Raw genomic sequence first — 26,003 nt, 5'->3', positions numbered from 1 at the left:
TTTTAGAAATAAAAAAACCTTGAAATCTAACTGGATATCTTTGTCTGAGAATATCAGTTGTGCCAGAATATCATTGATCAGAAAAAGGTAACCAATATAGTCTGTCTTCAATTACATTACGACATGCAAAGTAAGAAAATGTTATGTTTGCAAAAATGTTATGTGTCAAATTGACACCCGTTTTAACAGCGCTAGCCAACCACTACCAATACAAAAGCGTTGATTGCGTATGTTTCACAAATATGAACATCGAGAGAGTAACTCTCCCTCTCTCGGTAAAAATTATGTGCACTAATTCTATGCGGAATTGAAAATCATGAAATCAAGCAAGCGAGAAGTTCTGGCGGTGAGATGACTGAGAGAGAGCACTGATTTATCTAATCCCTTCTGAAAATTAAATATTGCAAATATGTTACGTCCGAAAATTGACACACATTAGAGCAGCGCTAGCCAACCACTACCAATACAAAAGCTTTGTTTGTTTCACAGACATGAACATCGAGAGAGAGAGAGAAACATTACGTGTGCAAGATTGAAAATTATGAAAACAAGTTGCCGGACTTCCAACTTCATTGAAGGATGAAAAGCCTGCAATACAAATTTGTTGTTGTTAAACAAGCGAGAAGTTCTGGTAGTGAGTTGACTGATCGATGTTGAGTTTCTCACACAAAACTACGGTGGTGTGAGAAGTGTGGTGAATTGCCTATGGGCTGTGTGTTGGCGGAGGCTGCATTAAAGTTAATGTTAGGATTTTCAAAGCGTTTAACAAAAATAACAAATATTTTTCAGCATTTTATATTTTAATGGCATCCTCACGAAGAATGTAATAGTAGAAGAACTATTGGAAAGTTGAAAGTTTTGAAGAAATTGGTAGATTTATTTCACATTTTATTTTAGAGGTACCCAATACTCGATTTTTTTTATCAACGAACTCTATCTTAATTTTAGCCGAATATTTTCTTTGGCAGTCTAACAGTGGTGGGCACCCCCACGTAAACCTAAGAGGACCCGTAAGCACGACAACATATGCACTATGTTTCTAATAGCCTGAGAGTGTAGTGTGAGTACATATTAATCAAAATTTTATTTTCCTAATTTTAGAATTTCTCGAAATAATTGTTGGGAATTATTATTATTATTAACAGTTTGGAAGCTTACATCTGGAGGTAACCAAAATTGGGCAGGGAAGTTCCGCTTATTTTTATTTTTGAAAATATTCGAGTTAAGATTCCTTAATATCCATCCTTTTTTGCATATAGCGTTTTCGGCAATGTCAAAGTAAAACATCCGAGAAATATTTTTGTGAAACCAATTAAACCTCAGGTGAGTCATTAAAGGGATCCTTTAAGTCCTTTTGCTCAAAAAACAAATACTTTTGGATATAATTTTTTCTTGAGTGTCTTTTTACACCATATTCGTCTGTGGCTTTTATTCTATTCCCATATTGAAATCAGGAAACTTTGCACAGTCATTGATATTATTTCTCTAATAATTGCTCTTAATAGCGGTACCTATTTGGTATGTCTATATTACGGCATTTTCTGATTTTCGGTATTTGGAATGGTTTAGTCATAGCTTCCATGCAAACAAGGTGCAATTTTACATTAACAAGATTTGTTTCGAATATGAAGTGTTTTAAGGGTTTAATAGAAATTAGTTGTAGTAAATGTTTCTTTGGTCGCATTGTTAAAATCAATAATAATATGTCTCAAGTCTCACGTTCTAAGAGGAAAATGTTTAGGGTGGGTCCATTGTTTGGTATATCTCCCCATAGGGATATTAACATTCCACTAAAAAAAACAACACTAATGGGATCAAGCCTTAAAATTTTTCAATAACAAATTCCAACGGTATCCAGAACAAACATACCAACACTGCTGTATTGCAAAATACATAATATTAAGAAATTATAACGGTGTAGCAGAGAATATTGGTTGGGAACGAGAACTTGGGGCACCGTTATGGGGGCATTTTTTAAGCAAATCGATTGAAAAATGTTTTCAAGGCCCTCGAATTAAGCCTGACACTTTTGTAACAACAATAGACCCTTGAAACATGTAAAATCAGGAGGTACCTTTATGTAGGAGATACTTCGAAACTTTGATCTACATTGAAAAATTCCTTCGAAGAGGTTTTTTCATTCCCTTAGAAACCCATGGTACAATGAAGAGAAGGTAGGTCAACTTTGAAAAAATTGCAAGTATAGAGGTCTACCTGTTTTTCTTGTAATGTCAGAATTACTATCAAAACAATAAAAAAGCAAACAACTTGTAGCATTGATTTTGAATAAATAATTTAAAACCGCGAAAACTGAATGAATGGTCAACATTTCTTTTCAATATCATGTTCTATATATCTCTTATGGTTTATTTCGCGACAAAAACTGTAGATTTTGTCGATGCATTCGTTGCAATAAGCATTTTGAAAACACCCGAATTTGAATATTTTCTGAACAATTTTTTATTATTGAAAAGAAGACACACACAAAAGCAAATGAAGTTGACATATTAAGCCAGAAAAATAAAAAAAATTAAATCATATGGTAGTTCTGCCCTACCTTGAATTCATTGTACCATGTTAGAAACCAATATACCAAACAAGTCATAGCTTAAAATTCGGGAATACCTTCATATGAGGATTATGCCAAAATTTGGGCCTACATTGCTAATTATTGAAAAATATGGCTAAACTTTAAAAAGTACTTGATAGTGGGGTATATCCTTATATGGGCGCTATACGTTAACGTAGACCAATATGCACATATATTGTACAAATGATACATATGGAATCAGACGTCCCATAAACACCTACGTCCGTATCAAATTTTAAAGCTCTATCTTCATTTTTGCGAAGCATGGAGAATAATATTGTTTATATAAAGGCTCTAAAATTTTGGCCTGGGAACCCAAAACCTTTTTGGGAATTTGGCATACAAACCGAATACTATCACCTCCACATGAAATTTCCCACCACCAGACGACTGTGATGTTTTCGCGTCGCAAAGTGATATAAATGTATTATTTTACAGGCCACAAAGAAGAACCTGTCGGAAAAATTTATAAATTATCTGTGTTTCAAAATGTCAAAAATGGCGTATGGAATACTTGAGAACCAAGCGTAGGTATTTAATGTGGTGTGTAAAGCAAGCCTGAGAATTCGTTCAGCAAAAAGTGGTTGAGTTGCCATTTCTACCCTAGGCGCTAAAAATATATTCGACTTGACATTTGAATTTGCGGCAAATTTGATTCAACCAATCAGAGCTAGATTTTTGCTTACTTTTGGTATACCTCTACTTAGTTGAACATAATTATTCATGCGTACTGTCCTTTATAATTTTAAGGACCACCGACCAAATCGAAAATAAACGCAATATAATTGTAAATTTACAGAAAGACAATTTAGGGTATGGAGATAAAAACAAATTTTGTGTTGCAATCATCACTGCAAAATAATACAAGTAGACACATCAACGCAACTGGAGGTACAATGAATTGTCAAAATATTTTTTTATTATAATGTTATTAAAATTGTTAAAACAGTTGAAAAGCACATAAGCTCTGAATGGCATAGTATAAGAAAAAATGCAAAAAATCAGCTAATTTTTGCAGAATCTTTTAAATACATATATAGATATTTTATTGTAAGCCAGTGCTTTTGAATCTACCTGTATTCATCTACCATATCATTCATTTATGGCGAACTTAACACCACAAAATTTTTTTGGACATTTAATGGTGCCATCAACTGGGACGAAGCGACTACCCATTATATCTGCCTTAATAGTGGCTGGCTATATAAAATTCGCTATTTTCTTGGTGGTTCGCTGTGAATAATTATGTCTCGACCCCTCGATATCGACCTCTTTTCATTAGCGTCACATGCAAAAAATAGTGATATCTCCTACATTTGAAGTCAATAGACAGACGGACCGATTCAAACCAAAATCGAAGATTAGGTAGTTGAAATAAAAAGAAATTGTGTGATTTTGTTTTATTTTTTTATAATACTGTTGCCATATTTATTTAAATTTCATTTGTTGTTGTTTTTTGTTTTGCAGTTTCACTTATAAATTAAAAACAATTAGGACTTAAATTCATGTATTTTTTATTCAATGAGAAAGATGATATTAATAATAAACAATAGTAAAATGTAAGAAATATTAATAGAAATAGAAGGAAAGAACGAACGAACAAACGGAGGAAAAACAATTTAAGCATAACACTAACTAAAAGAAGGAATTAATGTTGTATTTAATAATAATAATAATTTTTAATTTATTTTTTAGCTGCTGTCACATTATTATGTTTTTTTTTTTTCATTATCTTTTCTTTGCTATACATATAGACTAAATATTTTTTTGTATATAATTATTTGTTTATATATTTATTTATCATTTTTTGTTGGTGTATATCTAAAGAGTAATTTTAGGATTTTATAAGCTAACTGATAAAATTACAAGAAATATATTACAAGGAGGCGGGGTGAGAAAGTTTTCAACTTAGTTTTTTTATTTTTGTTTTTGATGAGAAGGATACAAAGGATTCAGTTTCATTTGTGGGAATAGGAATTGTATCATTAGATTTGTTTTATTTGCTATTCATGCTAAATATTTGCAGTTCATGAATAAGTCATAAATATTTAAATGCTTTATTCTTGTTGAAATATTCAATGTTTTTAAATATATATTTTTTTAATTTTCCTTATATAAAAATGATAAAAATGTACAGGTGTTTTTGTTTGTTTTTTTTTTGTTTTCTTTTCTTTTTTATGTAAATGTATATGTTTATACGTATAGATGTTGTTGTTTTTGTGTTTTGTAGTTTGCTATCTCTTTCTTGTTCAGTTTTTTTTTTATTATTTGTTGCTGTTCATTTACTGATGACTGTTTTGTGTTTTGCTTTCCTATAAAGACATTTATCTAATCTGAGGATTAATGTTTGCTTATATATTCTCTCTTTCATGTTTATTTATCTTGATTTCCATATTGTATAATTACATTTATTGAAGCATCTACTTATCCTTATATCTATGTTTTTTTTTTTGCATTTTCATTTTATATATATTCCATTTTGTTTGTTTTCTGTTTTTTTTTTTTTTTCTTCCTGTTTCATTAACATTATTATAAATTGTGTTTTTTAAAAACTACGCCAGTCTCAAAAAGCTCGAGTACCACAAATAAAAGAAACGTTCTGCCTTTATAAACGTTTACAATTGTTGTTGTTTTTTTTTTAATTTTTTTGTATGTTTTTCTATAATTTTTGTTTTTTTATGAATTATGTTTAAAATTAAGGAAATTTGAGAATGAAAGTAATTCCAGTTTTTAGGGCTAAAAATGTGAAATAAAGCATAAAAATATTTTTTGCTTAAAGGTTGAATATTTAAAATTTGATGATGAGTTTCTTCTTAACGATATTTAAATCAAATCAACGAGGAATACTTATTCCGAAATATAAGTAATTTATTGAAATGGACTTCCATGCATTTTTACGTTGAGCGCAACTTTAGAAGATGGTCCTTGCAGAATATGGTTCACGCTTCATTTGCATTGTTTTTACAAAAAATCTCTGCAATCTAATAATAATTCTTCTTTATATTTGAAATGGCGCCCAAGCTGAATATCATAAAAATTTTAAATTTCAAAACATTTATTCTTAGAAAAAGTTAGATGGATATCCTGGGAATGTTTATAACTCATATAATTCTGGTTTCATATATTTTTTTTAACTTCCTAATATTTCAAAGATGCACTTAATATTTTTTTTCAGAAAAATTGTTTTTTACATCTGGGAATCCTAAAGAGTTTAAATAAAATACAGAAAATTTTCCTTTCTTCTAAAAAATATTTAGGTTTCAAAATGGCGCCCAAACTGTAGATTCCATCTATAAAAATAATTTTTTTTTTCAAAAAATATTTTTTATGTGTTTGCTCATTTTTTGTCTCGAAAGAGAAACACACACATAAATCATAAACATATGATCTTCGCCTTAACAGCGAAAAAATCAAAAAAAAAATATTTTTGTTTTTTATATCTGGGAATCTTAAAGCGTTTAAATAGGTCATTCAAAATGGTTTTAATTAAAGAATTTTTTTATTGCAAAATGGCGCCCAAACAGAAGACCCTTAATATGTTTAATTTCAAAAAATGAATTTAAATATTTTGTAAATTTAATATTTTTACATCATTTTTTATATTTCAAAATGGCGCCAAAAACAGATGACACTCTTGAAGTTTGTATCAAATAATTTCTCACAAGTTATTGAATTTCATATACGAAGTTTTCTCTGAATAATTTTGTTATTTAATTTATACAAATGTACTATTTGAAAATTGGTTTACCAACATCTTTGCTATTAAAAAATTATGAGAGTTTTCCTTTTAGGAATAAATCTAGAAGAACCCTAAAATATTTGAGAGCTTTCATGACATTTTCTTCAATTGTTAGTATTTTGTATTTAATTTAAAAATATCAAATGTTTTCGATAAAAGTATTTTTTTTTTTCATTTCTCTAATTTTTTTTTAATTGAAAAAAAGTTTTAAAAAAAGGCATTCAAAAATTTTTAACTAAAAAGTTTAAAAAATTCGAAATGGCGCCCAAGCTGAAAGTCCTTAATATTGTCCTTAATGAAATGTTTTTTTTTTTTAATAAAAATTCGTTTCGTCTTTTATATTTCAAAATGGCGCCCAAACAGAAGACACTCTTGAAGTTTGTTTGCAATAAATTTAGAGATTTTGAATGTCATATACAAAGTTTTTGCTGAATATTTTTATTTTTACAATTTTATTGTTGGCTTCCTAACATATAAGGATCATATTTTTTTTAAAGAAAATTTATGAGATTTAAAAAAAAACATCTGGAAGAACCCATAAAACTTTAATAGTTTTCATGAAGTTTTCTCCAAATGCTCTTATTTTCAATTTAGCTTAGAAAAGGTAAAGATTATAAAATGGAAACCAAACAGAAGTAGCCTATGATTTTGGCCTAAAAAAATTATGTTTCGAAAAAAGGAAAAAAAATCCAACAGAAAATAAGAAAGTAGTTTTCTCCCTACTAAATTGATTAAAATCTCTTTAGGTTTCAAAATAGGAACACAAATTTTTGAAACATTTATAGCCATCTAGAAAAAATGTTAAGACTTCTTTTCGAGAATTTTCCTTATTTATTTAATTTTTTTTTGTCAAACAAATTATGAAAATCCTTTGCGCATACTTATAATTGGTACCCTAATTTAAGAAAATAATCCCAAGCGATCTCAGCGACATTATGTGTAAGATTCAAGTAATGAACACAATGAACCACTATGTCGCCGAGGAGAGTGGTTGTTAGAACAACCACGCATCCTTTAAGCTAAGATTTAAGTAAAGAGCTTCCTTATTTTCTGAAAGCGAAAAAAATGCACCCACATACAAATATTCTCAAAAGTATTCATTCTATGGCTAGGGGTCAAAAAATGCGTTTACGCATATGTATTTATAAAAATAATAAAAATACATATTTATTTAACAAATATATATTTAATTAAAAAAATAATGTGTCATATATAATTCATCATCAGTTCTTTATTTATTCGGAAAAAAATCTCTATATATATATTTTACAAAACTTATTCTTTTTTATAAATTATTTCACATTTTAACTTAAAAACTCGCATTACTTTGGATTCTCTTAATTTATGTTTTTTTTTTTTTTTTTTCATTTCTTAAAGGTGGTAAAAATAAAATCCATAAATGTATATTCTTTTAATTTTTATTCTTAAACATTATATCAAGTTTTTCTTGTTTTTTTTTGCATTTCTTTTTATAAATTCTCAACTTATTTACTAAATTCTTTTATTTTTAGGGGGTAAATAAATATCTTAGTTGTAGTTCGGTTTTTTTCTTTATATATAATTTTATTTTTATAATTAATTATTTTTATTCACTACTGTACACATACAAAATTAAAGAGAATTTTGTTTCCTCATAGTTTCTTTCATTTTGTTTTTGGAAAAATTAATAATATTTATAAACAATCATAAATATTTAATAATAATAAAAAATGGATATTTGCCCCCAATTTGGGGCCGCTAAGTGGCTGGTTTAGAGTTTTTGCAGTTCTTCTTTTTTTTTTTTTTGTTTGGAAATTATAATTTTTCTTATCATATATCTTTTTTGTTTTGTTTTATTTCTCTTTGAAAACTTAACTAAATTGTGTTTTTTTCTGAGTGTTTTTCTTTTATATTTATAATTATTTATATTTATAGTATATAACAGAAATGTTTGTGTGTGTGTGTGGTTCCTATGCAATTTTTGTGTATTTATTTTTATTATTATTTTTTAGTTTTAATTATTTTAATTTATTGTTATATAAATTTAAAATTTAAGCTAACATTTATGATGCAGCGAACAATCGTCTTCAGTCGTTGTCCGCCTGACATCATCATTACTAATCTCTGGTTTTTCCTTGTCTGCCTCACTTAATAATAAATGTTCTTCTTCTTCGTGTTGTTCTTGCTGTCGGGGATCATGTCTTAGTAGTAGTTTATCTGTTTCGAGGGTCATTTTATCCAATGGATTTTCTCGAATACTTCTTCTTCTTCGTTTCCGGCTATTGGGCACACCGGCTGCACCGCCCGTGGCTCCTTTTCTCTTGACAAATTTAATGTTGTACGGATCTTCGGCCAATTCCGGATATAATGTAACGTCGTGTATATATTCTCCCTCATAGTTATTGGCATAGTTTTGTTTCAGTATTTCATCGATTTCCTGTTGATTCCATTCTATTTCTGTGTTAAGGCCATTTCGCAAGGCCTCCTTCTCCCGATGCCAAGCCTTACGCACCGCTGTCAGCTTGGCATGATGCATCAGCCTTTGCTTCTCTTTCTCCACGGTTGTGCCGTAACGTAAATTGATTATGGCATGCAGACCATGGATCTTCACATCCAAGTAATTGGTACCGCTACCATTTTCTCTTGTTATTTCATGGAAGGTGGTATTCACCTGACCCTGTAACCGTTTCAGTTGCTGGCGATCTTCACTGGCCCGCCACAGTTCCTCCTTCACAAAGAAGAAGGAGTCCTGCTGGGCATTGTGCACCACAAATGTGAAGGGCAATAATTTGGAGCGATTAAACACCGAGGTATAGACATCTCTGTAAATGGCATTCGCGGCTGGTACACTGGACACAATTGCCTGGCCATCGGGTGTCCGAGACACCACAATTCCTTTGCCAAATGGTGGTTCGGTATCCGAACCAATATTCCTGGGACCCGGTGTCATGACATCATATTTCAAGGCAGATCGTGGCGGCGCATTTAAGTCTTCAAAGTTCGACATGCGTCTTATGTTCAAGTGGGCCAAGAAACCACTTTCCACAGCCATGGTGGGCACATTGTACATGGGTCTCTTCAAATCCATGGCAATGGGATTGTGTGGAGCCCTACCCCACAATGAAGGCTGCTCCCACAATTTACGACTCAGCTGAGGCACCAAATTCTCCACATTATAGCCAATGGTCTTCATCCAGGCGGTAAATGAGGCCGGATAGTTGCGATCATGGCCCACATTGATGGGATCATTGCCATTGAAACGATACAAATGCATTTTGGTGGGTGTTGGTATGCGTTCGGCAACATTCTCCCAGTTCGGTGTCATCCACTGGCCAATCAGGGGATCATAAACCCTACCATCTGCCATATGCACCAGTGTGGTCACCTGATCCAATATGCCACCACAAAAATCAATTGGCAAATACAAATAGGGATTCGAATCGTAGACAATGTGGCCGAAGGGTGAGCGCATTATCTCCCGAATACCCTCACCATATTGATTGAAAATCATGATGGGCGTTCCCGACTGATCTGTGGCCACATAGTACTTGTGTCGGAAAACTTGGGCATAAATCAAATGGCCAATATCGTCATAGGTCAATGACATCAGTTTACCATCGCGGGGCGAATAGATTTGGGAAACTTCAAATGGCCTCTGCTGATTGTTGTAGAAGAACTGGGTAACGTTTCCAAAGTTGTCCTTGCGTGTGGTTAAACGTTTCATGTGGTCATAGTAATAGCGTACATCGAAACGTCCTCGCTTAGTTGCACGCACCAACAATCCTTGGGTATTGTAATAGAATCTCTCCTCCCTGGCATTCTGGGCCACCAAACCTCGAGAATCATACTTGTATTGTCCCTCGCCGAATTTCACAATACGATCTTGATTATTGTATTCCATGGGTATGGTATTGCCACGATAGGTCAGAGACAACAAATTGCCATTGTCGTCATAACGGAAGCCCCATGGCTCCTGGGCCTCAACACCCACCAGTTGGCCATCACAATCCCAGGTGTAATTCTTAACATTGGTATAGGTGTTCACCGCCATGTTGCGTGTATAGGTTCGTGTCTGTGTAATGCGTCCATGGACACCAAATGAATATTCCATGCGGAAAACTTCTAAACGATGAATCGACAAGGCAACCTTTTGCACCATAAAACGACCATCAACGGTGCGTGTAAAGCTGGCGGTACCATCATAAACCTGGGTTTGATTCAGCATCGGATGCATCAACTTGAATAACCCAATCATGCTTGGTTGACCCGTACGTTGGTCATAGGCGAAATTTTGTGCTGGCAAATTTTGTCCTCCAATACGTCCTTGTATGGATATCACCCGGAAATCGGTATCATATTCATAGGTAAACTTGGCATTACTCAAGCCCGTCTTGGCCACAAAGTCAATTCTCTCCTCGGTCAGGAGGCCTCCGGTGTACTCGAAATCCCAACGATATTCCAACTCACGTTCCGTGTGCGACACCGTGGAAGGCATGGCGGTGGCGTCGTTGTAAATAAATTCACTTTTGCCTTCGCCGTGAACAATTTCCGTCAACTGGCCAGCTGCATTGTAACGATAAAGAATTCGGGCGCCATCACCTGGGAAAATTGTCTGCAGCAATGCTCCCGAGTGGCTGAAGTGTTGCAGATAGGGTTTTGTGCTACCAGGTGCCGTATAGGTGCTGCGTATAAAACCTATTGATGTCTGCATGCTGAACGAATGTTTGGTGCCCGAAGGTAGCACCACATGTCTCAGGCCACCAGATTCATCATATTGCAGGACGAATTTACGCTGAGATGCCAAACCGATTTCCGACAGCAGATTCCAGTCATTGTAGATAAATGAGATTATGCCATCCTGTTGGGAGGTGATTTCCGACAGCAAACCATGACGATCATAGGAATATTTAATTTCTGCCGGACCCCATGCCCAGCCATCAATGCGATTGAAACGATCATAGGTCAAGTTGACGGGATAACCATTGGTGGGATAATAGGATTTGGGCAGGCCGGATTGATCATAACCCACAATGAGTATGGGAGTGCGGTTCATATCATAGAATGTCTCACGGTTTGTAAATTGATCAAATTCCACACCAATGACACGCGATTGGTTGACCCATATCTCACGATTCAAGGTCTGTTGGGGGTTGCGTACATCGCCTACCAGGTTATAAACGGAATACATGTTGTTTGTCAAGCCCTCACCCATGGTAACACTTTGATGCGACCACATGGCCAACATTTCAGCTTCCACCGGCAAAGCCGCTTCCAACAGAGGATGGCGAGCCACTGCCGAAGATTCCACGACAACACCATTTGAACTGTGTATAACCAAGGTATTGTTTGGCTTAATTTCAGCATCGGCATTCTCCTGGCCCTTCTTCATGAATGTCGAACGGACACCGCCCAAGACCAATAATTCATTGGTATCACCTTTCTCTCGAGAGAACAACGACTCAACCGAAGCATGGACATACACGGTCAAACCCTTGTTATCAGCCAATTGCGAAGTGATCCGTACAATTTCACCACTTGGCAGAATCATTCCAGTGACACGTCCAAATTCATCATATTGATAGATGTAGGTTTCACCACCCGACGAGCGAGAGTTCAACAGACCCGTATTGCTGTCATAATCCAATTCGATTTCTTGTCTTCCCTTTTCGGTTAGTTTGGTCATAATGCCAATGCCATTGATTTGAATATCTGACTTGTGATCTTGGGTATTTTCAATTGAGCTCACCACATTGCTGTAGTCTCGCAGGAATTGTATCTTATTACCCGATGCATCGGTGACTGTGGACAAACGGCCAAAGGAGGTATTTTTCGAATATAGGAAACTGTAACGTGTCTTGCCGGAGGTTAAATCTTTGGTGGTAACATGTTGCCCGTAACGATTGAAGACATAGACCTCACTTGAAGGTGGATAGGGTATGTGGAATTCACCGTTTTCATCGTGCGAAGGTAGGTAGTGTTCCAAGGCCAAAACGTGTAGAGATCCTAGAAAGAAATGAAAATAGAAGAGAGGGAATGTGAGTAAATGGAATGAAATATTAAAAAAAAATCTAAAAATATGCATATCATCGAACAAAAAATGTATCCTCCTCAAAGTATGCAGTTTTCTTAAAGTAAAATAAAAAAGTTATAGACAAATTTCGTTTGTTTTAAAAATTAGAAAATAACATTGCGATAATTCTTCGCTGTCCAAACCAACAGAGAATTAATGTGAAATTATAGAATTGTCCCTAAAAGTATGCATATTATTAAACAAGAAGGAGTTTGCTCCTAAAAGTATGCAGTTTCTTAAAGTATAATAAAAAATATGGGCACAGGCAATATTAGTGGCTGTTACTAAAGCCGAGAATTTGAATTGAGTTTTCTGTAAGAACAGACGTCTTTTCAATCAAATTTTTTTTCAAAAATATAATATTTAATTAAATAAAAAAAGGAATTTCAAATACCTTTTCAAAACCGTAAAACCAAGCAATGGATAACAATTTGCCCATGGGCAGTCATGAACCTAAGAAACCGCCTGATAAGTTTCTATCTGGGGGTAAAGCTGAGAATGAGATGTCAATTAATTCAAAAGTCTATCCAGAATCGAATAATCGGAAAAAGCTTTCGTTGAAAAGCGTTGGAATTGGGACCAAATCGAAATTGTCTGGAAATAATATTGGCATGGCGTTAAGGGATGCCGTTTTTTCTGCTACGTCAAGAAATCCCAGAATATTTTCCAAAGATGATATTTCTCTTGTTGCTTCTAATAAGGATGAGGTTAGTACCCATATGAATGAAAATGTCGATGGATACGAATCGTCAAGAACTTGTTTTGACAATAACATGGATGAGTCAGCCAGTTCAGAGGAAGACCATGACGAGTTTCAACATGTACAGAGTAAGCGATGTAAGCGAAGTCGCAATGATAGTGCTGTTGATTTTTCAAAGCTCCAAACAATGCCATCAAAACAACAATCACATAATATTACACAAAATCAAAATTCGCAAAATAGATATGCCATATTAGGCTCATTAGACTTTGAGAAAGAGCCTGAGAATTCTAAGAGAGACGCTGATACCAGAAGTGGACGTAAGGTATTGGAACGAATCAAAGTAAAGTTTTGCCCACCTATTTTTCTATTCAGAATAAATATTGGTCGTTTGGTAAGTGAGTTGAATGCTAAAAATATTGTTTACCGCGTGGTTAATAAAAATAGGCATAAAAGCAAGCTGTACGTACAGGATCCTTTAGTACACGCCGAAATTGTCGAGATTTTAAGAGACGGCAAATTTGATGCGTATACTTATACACCCAAGCAATTAAGACATGTAAATGTTGTCCTTCGGGGTTTATACCACTCCACTGCAATAGATGATATCAAGTTATGTTTAGACAAACAGGTACCTAATACAATTCAGAAAATTACTAAGTTCAGTACCCAACACTCTAGGAAGAACAATTATGAAACTGGGTTATTCCTAATTTCGCTGCTACCAGGAAAAACAATTTCAGATATTTCACATATTAGGTATATATTAAAGCAAAGGGCTTGGTTTGAATCTCCTAAAGCGAATTCGAAAGTTATCCGATGTTACAGATGTCAAAATTGGGGACATGTGGCTATAAACTGCTGTAGAGAGCGTGCATGTGTTAAATGCGATAAATCTCATGAACCAGGGCTATGTGAACAAACAGAGACTAGTAATCCATTCTGTGTGAACTGCAAGGCATTTGGTCACCCAGCAAGTTACAGGAAGTGTCCCTCTTATTTAAAATACTTAGATTTAAAAGAGAAATCTAAAATCTCGTCACAACACAAGAAAACGCAAGTTCAACGAGAAGTTTTTGGGTCTTTAAATTTTCCGAATTTGGTTCAGCCCGGAAAATCTTTTGCCAATTGTTTCGATAACTCTCGAAAACTTACTGAAAATCATAGTGTAGTCCAAGAATTCCTTAAAATTGCGAGAGTTCTATGTGAGCCTGAAACTCTTTCCTTAGAGGAAAAAATGGAACGTTTTATTAAAGAACATAAAAATATGTCAATGATCGAAGCTAAGGAACAATGTCTAGGTTTGTTAAATGAACTTAAAAAATCGTATGACCCTTAGAAATATTAATTTTTTAACCCTTAATGTTAGATCACTGGTTGATGTGAGCCGACGAATTGACCTATTGAGTATCCTAAACTCGAACAGGATTGACTGCGCTTTTATTCAGGAAACACATTTAAAAGAAAGGCATCGTGTTTCATTAAGAGATTATGTCTTTTTAGAAAATAAAATTGGTGTTGGAGTAGCACTTATTCTGCGGGATAATTTTGATTTTACCAGAGTTGAAATTCCAAATCTTCATGTACCAAATGTATTTGTTTTTGTTAATATGATTATGGACGGTCAGCTAAAAAGAGTTTTATTGGGCACAGTTTACTTTGCTTCAAACTTGGGGGATTCAGTCATTTACAGCAGTTTGTCAAATATAAATTCTTTCGCACAAAACTATGATTGTCTACTTATAGGCGGCGATTTAAACACTAAAAACGTATGTTGGGGTGATTCATTTACAAATATAAATGGCAGATCACTTCAACGTTGGCTGAATGATAACTCACTTATAAGATTGTGTGATTCTATGCCATCATTTCCAAATGGTTCTTCATTTCTTGACCATTTTTTAGTCAGTCCAAATTTAGTTAATATTCTCCAGCCAAATTTCCGTATAAAGACTTTATCAACATTTTCAGATCATTATGCATTGAAATTAGAACTGAAATTCGGAGATCTTGAGCTCCTTATTAGACAGCCCCAAGTGTTTATGTCGTTTAAAGATACTAACTGGAGTCAGTTTCGAGCCGATTTGGACGCCGAATTGGAAGTTCATTTCCCCTCCCATGATTCAAATCTTTCAAACAGTGAGATTGACACATATATTGATCACTTTAGTACCACAGTTAATTGTGTGTCCTCGCTACATTCGAAGAGAATTAGTATGAAAAATAGGAAATATAATATATCAAGGGAGGTACAACATCTTTTTAAATTAAAGCACGACTGGCAAAAGGAGCTAAAACGAATATATCACAGGCAAATGAATAGACAAAATTCGCAGTATTTATTATTATCCAAACAAATTCAACTACTCAAGATTTTAATCAAAGAAAAGGTAAAGATTGAACAATCGCAAATGTTTGATGAAAAACTTAGGAATATTAAACCAGGCCCTAATGCATATAGGCAAATTTACGGACTAATAGGGAAATCTAGGAACTTGATAGATAACGAATTATCAGTAAATGGAGTGGTCATTAATGATGAAAATGAAAAAGTGGATATATTGAGGAATCATTTTGCTCAAATTTATAATGGGCCAGCTCCGAATAGAGATGTGACTCAATTAGAGACATCGGTAAATAGCTATCTGGCCGATGTGCCAAATCAAATTATTCAATTCAATGCTGAGTTTACATCTTTTAATAATGAACACGACAGTAAATTCACAACTTTAGAAAGAGTTTGCCTAATTTTAGCGAAATTAAATAATAAAAAGTCGTGTGGTTTAGACAATATTTCTAACTACCTCCTTCGCAAGCTTCCTTTAAAAGCACTACAGTATCTAGTTGTCATATTTAACAATTGCTTAAATAATTCATATTTTCCTACAGTCTGGAAGATTGGAAAGATTCTGCCAATCAAAAAGAAACAAAATTCATCAGATATCAACAATTTAAGGCCTATTTCGTTGCTATCTAATGTAGGTAAATTATTTGAAAAATTATACGTGAAAAATGAATGAGGGTTTACGATCCGAGTATATTCCAAATTATCAATTTGGCTTCAAAAGAGAGCATTCGACTGTAGATGCTTTGACTAAATTTAGCAGTGATATAATTTCTAATTTACGTGAAAGGAAATGTACTGTCGCAGTTTCTTTGGATGTTGAAAAAGCATTTGATAGAACATATCATAATGGTATATTATTTAAAATGACAGAATTAGGATTTGCAGCTAATGTGGTGAAGTTATTTCAAAGTTTTTTTACCAATAGAAAATTTTATATACAATTGGGAAATTTGAAATCATGTGTGGAGAATGTGTCATGCGGTGTTCCTCAGGGATCAATTTTATCTCCCCATCTATTCAATATTTACATGTATGACTTCCCTCATACTATGCAAAATTCTTTGGGTGTATTGTACGCAGACGACTGTCTTTTGTATGCGCACGCTGAATCTCCTGCTGCGGCGTTGTCTATGGTATCTTGTCATTTAAACACAGTTAATGCTTTCTATACTGATTGGGGTATAAAAATCAATACTTCTAAGAGCGAGGCTATGTGTTTGAGGAACGCTTCAGGGAAATGTAAGAGATGGGTTGTACCAGAAAGCAAGTCCTTGAAGTTGTCTCTGAATGGAGTAGAAATACCATTTAGAGATAGATTTAAATATTTAGGTGTTTGGTACAATAAATTATTCAAATTTAATGCAAATGCGCGAGGCTACTTAGGTAAGGCATATGGTATTAAGGGGTCATTTGCAAGACTTCTTAATAGCAAGTCATTACCGACGAAAACCAAGATAATGCTCTACAAAACAAGCATTAGGCCTGTACTGGTGTACGCACTACCTATATGGTTCCCAATCTCTCCAACGGTAATGAAAGAGTTTGAGATATTCGAAAGAAAAATACTTCGTCTCTGTGTTGGAAAAAATTTTAAGTACCATAATAAGCGTTTCTCAAATCGGTATATATACGAAGCATCGAAAGTTACCCCAATCTCAGTATATGCTATGCGTTTAATTAAAAACTACGCTAACAGGGCTTTTATGCATTCAAACTTGCTTATTCAGGAATGTGTTAATAAGGAATCTAATTTCACGTGGCAAAATACTAATTACGTCTCACCGTTAGGTATTGACTTATACATGTCTCTGGAAGATATTCAGTGTCCAGAATTTTACATTAGCACCTCTCGTGGAATTCACAGGGGCTAGTTAACAACTTAGATGAACAAACTTTCGTTTGATCATCTCTGTTGTTTAAGTGTAGGTTAGGTTTAGGTTAAGTTAGTTTTAAGGTAAATAAAATGAGACATGCTCTCAAACATTGTAGTGCCGGGAGCAAGCACGATATACACTCTTAGTTTAGTAAACACTAATTATCAATTTTTGTAAAGCCAGACGCTGAAAATACGCTTTAGTCATTAAAACAAAACATTATAGTTTTAAGTATTTCTTTCTTCACTTCAAAATTGTAAATTTTCGTGTTAAAAAAAAAAAGACTCAATAAAAATTTGAATTGAATTGAATTACTAAAGCCATGACTTTCCTCCCTTAACCCTAGGCAAGCATTGGCCTTATGCTCATATTTCATGAGAGTCATATCTTGTCATTCAATGACAAAAATGTCCTGCTGTTCAAAGTTTAATTGGTTTGTTCTTAAATAATTTGCTAAAACAATACCTATAAAAATGACCCTAAAAGTATGCAATATTTTCTAATATTAATTTTTTAAATAGTTTTTTAAAAAATAAAAATTATAAAATAATAATATGTTCCCTTTTTCCCCTCCAATGTTCAATTCGATTTGTTCCCAAAAACTTTTCTAAAACAAATCCTATTAAAAAATATTTAACCTAAAAGTATGCAATGTTTTCCAAAATAAATGGAAAACTATAAATAAATTTCATAAATTTTTGCAATATTTACAAAAACGGGAAATATTTTAGCAATATTTACAAAAATGTTGGAGCATTTTTCTAACCAAAAAGTATTGGATATTTCGATTAAAAAATAAAAAATTATAAAATAATTAAATATTCTCTTTCCCACCCTTCAAAAATGTTCATTTGTTTAACAATATCAAATATTTGTTGCCTTTAGACTTCGAATATTGCTTGTATTGCTATCAAAAAATCGAATATCTTTCATTTCCTTTTTGAGGCTTTACACAACAATTTTCCTTCTCAGCAGTTTTCCTTTTGAGATTTCATTTCCTCATTAGAAATTTACTTCCAATAAAGAAGTTTTTTATTTCCAAAAAAGTAAAAACCCAAAAAAAAAAAACGAAATAAAACATTTCCTTTTAATAGTTGTTTGGTTTCCTAATCGTTTTTACTGCAGCAGCACAGCAATGCTTGAAAACTGGTATCACACAAACTTACTATGCCAGTCTCAAGCAACTCGTCTCTCCGTTCGTGCATTACGGTCTTTTATTTTAAGTAGGCTTTAAGTTTAAATCTCCTTCTAAGAATTTGTCTCCGACGAGCTACTCTTTTGGTTGGCATGATAGCTGCCAACCAACAGATATAGGGGGTGATGACAATCCCTACATTTCCTGAACAGATTACGTGGTTAGTTGGTCGCTAAAATGCATTGGCTGCTCTTTCATTCTTTTTTTTCACCATAAACGTCCAGCCTCTCAGCCGTTGGGTTCCTTTAAGTAGCTACTTATCTTTTTTTTTTGGTGGTTAAAATCCCAAGAAAAAGCAGCAGATATGAATGCAAAATTCAAAAAGCAAAAGATTTCGCTAAACTGCTTAAACAATGGCCAGCCTGGCCGCATAAAATGGCTGGAAAACTCCTAGAACAGCCCAGCAGATATCCAGCGAATACTTGAGGTTGGCTCATTAAAGAGTCATATTTTGGATTTTAAGGGAAGAAAACTGATGGCTGCCAGTGCTTATAAAAGTAAAGGAAAGTATACTTAGTTTTGCCTTAGGAAGCTTCAGGATAAGTTTATGTTAGCCTAGCAGCTATGGCAAAAAGGATTAACTAAAGTGCTAATGGCGTAAAGTATATTTGCGTTGAAGGATTATTTTAAATAAAATTATTTTCAAAGTTCAAAAAGTGATTTTTTTTCGGACAATAGGTAATAACTTTATTTGGTTAAATGTTAAAAAAATGTATTTTAAGAAAATTGCAAAAAATTTTCTGTTGATATACAAAAATTGAAAATATGTTTTACTAAAAAAATTTATGTCGATTCTTTATTTGAATTTGTAATTTGAAAAAAAATCCTCCCAAAACTATGCTATTAAAATTAATTTTAATTAATAAAATAATAGTAAAAGTTTAAACAATAGTCTTCAGATCAAGTTCGAGCAATTTGCAGGTCATATTACAACTCGTGTTAAAGTCATATGCCAATTGGCCCGTTTCATATTTATATTTTATATTTTATAGCATACTTTTAGATGTTCTCCGGAATTTTTATATGTATAATAACGTACGTATAATACAAAAGTGTATTATATAGTATTTATAGTACACTTCCCTTATATTTATAAATTATTGTGAAGAGCGCCTAAAAGTATACTATATAAATGTAATGTATATTTTTTTAAAATTTTTAATACAATAATGGATATTTCCCTATATTGTAAAACATTATTAAAAAATATATATTAAGACCCTTTCTCAATATTAATTTAAAAAATTTAACTGAAACCTGCAGCACCCCGCTTAATCCATAGTCCTGCAAAGCATTCCCCTAAACCCCAAAATAATCCCCAACACAATATCACACAAAACCAGTCTTTATTGTTACATCCTCCACCATCCTACATATCTACATATTTTGCAAACCACAATTATTCCAAGGATGCCACGTCTAGGTTTCGTGGCATTTCCTCTCACTCATCGCCGCCTTCTCTCCACACGATGTATAAACGTTAGTTGTTTCCTATTTATTTGTTGGCTTTGAATAACAATGACACAAAACCCGTTATCATTAAAACAATTTCTTCGTCTGTGTCATCGCCATCACCATCCTCATTGTGCTCATCATCCTGGGCACATCGCCCAGCATCTTCAGCTGTTCAAGCTGATCATCGTCATCAATTTTAACGAATTAATGATGTGTAGCATGAGCATGGCGTTTCTTTGGGTAATAACCGCTTTTCACTTCATTTAGTTTCGATAGCTTTACCATTTCCCCACACCACCTCCACCGTCATCCGCCCATCGTATCTTTATCGCAAAACCACCATCGACATTCATACGCTCTGCGCATACTAGTCGGTATATTATGCCTTGGAAATCCTCACACTACAACAACAATATCAGCCATAATGACAAAAACAATAACTAGCACTAGCTGTTCGCTCTCCTATATGTGTGTATGTGTCATAAAAATAACAACAACAATAAGAAAATTGTATAATACAGCTTTAGTTGGTGGTCATAATGCGATTGTTATTGTTGTAGTGTGGAAGATGATGATGATGAGGTTGCTGTCCATGGAATTGATGTCAAAGGACAACTGAAGGAATAATTGAAAAAATTACTAAATATAAGAGAAACTTTAGAATTTTATGGGGTTTTAGCAAAATAAGTGATAATTGGGGAAATAAGAGTGGATGAATTAAAAGAGAAGCTATAGAAAAATGGCATTGATTTTTAAGTGAATATTTGGAGAAATTTGGAGAAAATCGTGTTGAAGGAAATCACTGGAAAAGCTTGGCCTAAATAACCAAAATGCAGGTGGTGTTTCGCTCCACTGACCCCAATATTAAACTACATCAAAATCGTTTGAGAGCATTGGCAATGTGACGTGGAGTCTAAAAATTTCCCTAAGAGCAGACACCTCTATCGTCTTAAAAACTTGGGTCCCACAATACAGCCAAATGCATAAAAATGTTAAAAATTCGGAAAATATATTCTATGACCAAGAATATATTTCAAAATCTGTGAAAATAATTGTCTTTTCGCAGAGTTCAATACCCAATTAGAACTCAAAATACCGAAGTGCAGCCAAATCTGCATTCAGATGTGGTGAAATCTTTTAAAATATCAGAGCTCTGCAAAGCTAGCTCGAATTCAAGTAAACAATGAAATTCGCTGGTATTAGAGCGAGTTAAAAACAGAAAATGAGAGTAAATTATTTTTCACTCTAAGAAAAAAAATTGAGATTTTCTCGAAATTTTCATTTTTTTTTTTAATTTAGGATTTTTTAAAAGTTTTTTTTTTTTAATTTGAGATTTTTAATTAAAAATGAATTAGTTTTTTAAACTCTTACTATATTTTAAAAAAAATGAGAGTACTTTTTCACTCTAAGAAAAAAATTGAGATTTTCTCGAAATTTTCAATTTTTTTTAAAAAATTTGGGTTTTTTTTTTTTAATTTGAGATTTTTGATTAAAAATGGATACATTTTTTAAACTCTTACTATATTTCAAAAATGTTGACTCTCGCTTTTATTTACAAAACAGGAGTACTCGTGCTCTCTCTTTTAAAACTCGTACTCTTCGAGTAATCCCTCTCGCGAATATTGCTCACTAGCGAGTAATTTCGACGAAATAGGAGCGTTTAGTGGCAGATGAAGCAAAAATGTAAGATCAGTATATGTTTGGTATACTAGCAGTGAATTGTGTTGAAAAATATGATTAAAATTCCCCAAATACTTAGAATCTGCCGGCAGACATTGTATTACATTGTTTAGACCAATGTGATGCTAGGAACACAATTGGAGCGAACGACGAATTTCGCCCTACGCGGCGACAAAATGAGCCGCGAAAATTCGTCGTATGGAACACAATACCGACGAAATTATGAAACAGCTGATGAAGTCGTTTACTTTTTGCTCATTTGTTGACTACAATGAATTATACAAGAACACATAATTCTTTACGTTCTCTATTATAATTTCACTTATGTCCATCTTCTCTATTATAAATTCACTGATATCCATCTTCACTCAGGCGCAAGTACACAAATAAATAAACAAATTAATTATGTTTTTTTATACGAGTAACAGATAGTAGAGTGACCATAACAAATTTTAAAGTAAAAAGTAACTTTATTTACTAAAACACATAAAATTCGTACAAGTATGGCCACCTTGTACTGTTTTGTTCGCCGGTCGCCGGAGTTACAGAAACAACATCAACAACAACAACATTAACACAAGCACCTACAAAGCCACCAAGGTTAAATCAAGCAAATAAATAATAAAAATTATTAAGAATTGCTAATAAGTCAATAACCGTATGAATTGCTACATATAAAATTAGTAAGAATTTTAAATAGTTCAACAGACCGAAAAAGAACTGTAAAATAAAGAATTGTTCAATAAAAGAATTGTTAAATAAGCATATATTTAAATTTCAAAGAATTGTAAACAGGCTACCAGCTATAGAATTACTAATAATTTTATAAATTGTCAAAATGCAGTTATTGCAATTTTCACTTTAAATAAGTTTATAATCGTAACTTTCATTTTTAATTATTGTTTTCAATAAAGAGGAGTAATTTTTGAGCAACCAACGAATAAACTTGTGTTTTTTTTAATACTCGGATTACTACAAGAATTAACTGGCGCAGTCGGGTAGTTCTGGTTCCTGCGCTACAAAAAAAAAAAAAAAAAAAAAAAAAAAAAATTAAAAAAGTGTTGTGACGGTTTATCGCAAACAAAAAAAAAAAAAAAAAAAGCGCACGGAATTACATAGAAGACGAAGGATAATCGTCTGAAAAGAACAGAACAGAACCAGCATCCGTGACGGATCATCACGAGGAAAAGCAGAACCAACAAGAGAGGACATCTGTACGGACATCTGCCAAGGAAAACTACTTTAAGGACAACCGATTCCAGTCAACGTTACCAACAATAATGTCAATAAGAACTATAATTTTAATATTGTAAGTGAAAATTTCTATTATTACCAAATTTATTGTGGAAAAGTGCTAGAAACAAGCAATACTATTAAATATTTTACTAAAAGATAAAATAGAAACATATTTTAAAGATTCAAGATTCAGTTTAAAGACTAATAAAAGTAAAAGTGAAAACTTATATTGTGAACAAATATAAAACAATTTAACCGTGTTTTTCAAAGAAAAGAAAAAATAGATAATATTTTATATAATTTACCTATTAAATATTATTTAAGTGAATATATTTAAATATAAACATATATATTTCGATATTATAAAATAATTTTGCTTTCTAAAGAAAATAATTGATTGAATTAAAGAGAAAAAATAAGCATATGCGTAAATTTCGTCCTTATACTATCCCAAGAACCCTTATTCCTATCCCAGAATCTGAAACCGATATGAGTATCAGTCAAAATAATCAAAGTGGTGTAATGAATTCTACGAACAGTTCACCCTCGACAGAAAGAAATATACTGGATTCCTTAAGAATCCCAGATGCTGTCAAGGATCTTCCAAAATTTGATGGAAATCCGAGATTGCTATACGATTTCATAAGCAATGTGGAGGAAATACTTACAGTATTAACACCCATTGATGGCACCCCTCTTGGCAAGATGATTTTAAGGTCTATACGTAACAAAATTGAAGGAGAAGCAAATGAGATTTTGAATATGTATAGCACAGACTTGAGCTGGCAGAGCATTAAAAATAATCTCATATTACATTACTCTGATAAACGAAATGAAACTTCATTGATTCGAGACTTACACCTACTAAAACAAAATAATAAGACACTTGAGGAATTTTATAGTTCAGTTGTAGAGATCCAAGCTTCAATTAACAATAATCTGATGATACACGAGGTAGATGCCAACATAATAAAAGCTAAACGAGATTTATTTGATAAAATGTGCCTTAACACATTTTTATCTGGACTTAGAGAACCATTAGGCTCTTCCATTAGGGCTATGAAGCCAGATACTTTACCGATAGCTTTTTCATACTGTATTACCGAACAAAACATGTTTTATATAAGACAAGAAAACAGGAACATTTTGAAAAGGCAAGAAACTCATAGACAGTACAATTCACAACATTCTTACCCTAACATTAAAAAACCATTCACTCCAAATCATTATAGACAACAAAACGCGATTTATAGTCCACCTATGCATTTCAATAGACCACAATTACCAATGAATCAACCATTTAATAGACCCCAATTAAATTTACCAACACCAATTAATAGACCTCAGTTAGCACAGAGTTTTTTACCAACACCTATGCAAACACAATACCCTACAGCCACAAACAATCAAAACCAATTTAGCAATTTTAGACAACAACGTTTAGACAGTAACACAAATCTTCCACCACCAGAACCCATGGACACTAGTTCAGGCTATACTCATCTAAGGAATAATAGTGGACAAACACGTAGATTTCCAAGAGAAGTACATCATATTGACCATAACTATAGGAACTTTAATACCTATTCAGATCCTGTAAACTATAACATTCCTAATTATTTACCTGAGTTGGACAATTACAACGAGATAGAGGATGTACAAAATTTTCAATTAGATGCCTCCAAAACCCAACAGGATACCTAGACATAAACAAACATGGCACTAACCTGCCTTACATAAACATTTCATCTCCATTTGGGCGTCCACTCCGTTTTCTTATAGACACAGGCGCATCAGCATCCTTTATAAACCCAGAATATACAGGAAAATTAAACATAGAAAACTGTGCACCAATAATCATAACCACTGTGTTAAACAAACACCAATTGAATACAAAAGTTAACATCCCTATGTTCATAGAATTCCGAGAATGTGGAATCCTGGAATTCTTTGTCTTTAAATTTCATAACTATTTCGATGGTCTCATTGGACTCGATATACTTACTAATTTAGGTGCAAAAATAGACCTCGAGAAAAAGCAATTAATTACAAACAATTGCTGCATCCCTTTGTCTTTTAAACCAAACTTAACTTCCGGTAAATTTCTTATATCACCAAAAACTAAAGCAATTATGAAAATTCCTGTAGATTTAGAAAGTGGTGATTTCCTAATCCCCGCAATATCAATTAACCCAGAAGTAACCATTTCACCTGGTATGTACAAGGCTGAAAACTGGTACAGCTTCGTTGAAATAAATAATAAGTCAAACTCGGACAAAATAATTTTAATCGAAAACCCAATTAAAGTAGATCCAATAAAAAATTCATATTATAGGGAAATTAATAATATAAGCTTCGAACATATTCCTGAATTTCAAAGCCCTCAGTTACTGGACAATCTTAGAATTGATCATTTGAATATGGAAGAACAAAAGGTTATCACAAAACTATGTAAAGAATTTGAAGATATTTTTCTTCAAGATAATCAGTCCCTTACTTCACCAATAAAATCAAACACAACATTGTCACAAGAGACGACATTCCTATTTACACAAAATCATATAGATACCCCCATATCCACAAAGAAGAAGTAAAAAAACAAATTTCAGACATGTTAAATCAGGGTATCATACGGGAAAGCTACTCACCATGGAGTGCACCTGTTTGGATAGTCCCAAAAAAAGCAGATGCTAGTGGGAAAAAAAAAGTGGCGTTTAGTTATTGATTACAGGAAACTAAACGATAAAACAATATCAGATAGATACCCAATACCAAACATAAATGAAATACTGGACAAACTTGGCAAGTGCATGTATTTTACCACATTGGACTTGGCTAGCGGATTCCATCAAATAGAAATGAATCCAAAAGATATTCCCAAGACAGCATTTACAGTAGAAAATGGGCACTACGAATTTGTGAGAATGCCCTTCGGCTTAAAAAATGCACCATCAACATTTCAACGGGTGATGGATTGCGTTCTTAAAGATTTGATAGGAACAGTGTGTCTTGTCTATTTAGACGACATCATTGTCTATTCAACCTCACTCCAAGAACATTCGGAAAATTTAAGAAAAGTTTTTGAAGCCCTTAGAGAAGCTAATCTTAAGATTCAATTAGATAAGTCTGAATTCTTAC

General features: G+C 33.1%; 1 protein-coding gene across 4 annotated transcripts in view; it reads right to left on the bottom strand.

The window, feature by feature from the left end:
- Positions 1–7,770: 7,770 nt before the first annotated feature.
- LOC101894875 (teneurin-a) overlaps positions 7,771–26,003 on the bottom strand; it is a 568,898-nt gene continuing 550,665 nt past the window's right edge. For all 4 annotated transcript variants that reach the window (XM_059129381.1, XM_059129382.1, XM_059129383.1 and 1 more), the window contains one exon: positions 7,771–12,311. In XM_059129381.1, the coding sequence (XP_058985364.1) occupies positions 8,365–12,311 (3,947 nt within the window). In that variant the 3' untranslated portion in view covers positions 7,771–8,364. The remainder of the gene's footprint in view (positions 12,312–26,003) is intronic.

This window comes from Musca domestica, unplaced genomic scaffold (assembly GCF_030504385.1).
Source record: "Musca domestica strain aabys unplaced genomic scaffold, Musca_domestica.polishedcontigs.V.1.1 60, whole genome shotgun sequence".
NCBI classification, from domain to species: domain Eukaryota; kingdom Metazoa; phylum Arthropoda; class Insecta; order Diptera; family Muscidae; genus Musca; species Musca domestica.
Note: the sequence above shows the minus strand (reverse complement) of the source record. Positions and strands in the feature narration are given on the sequence as shown.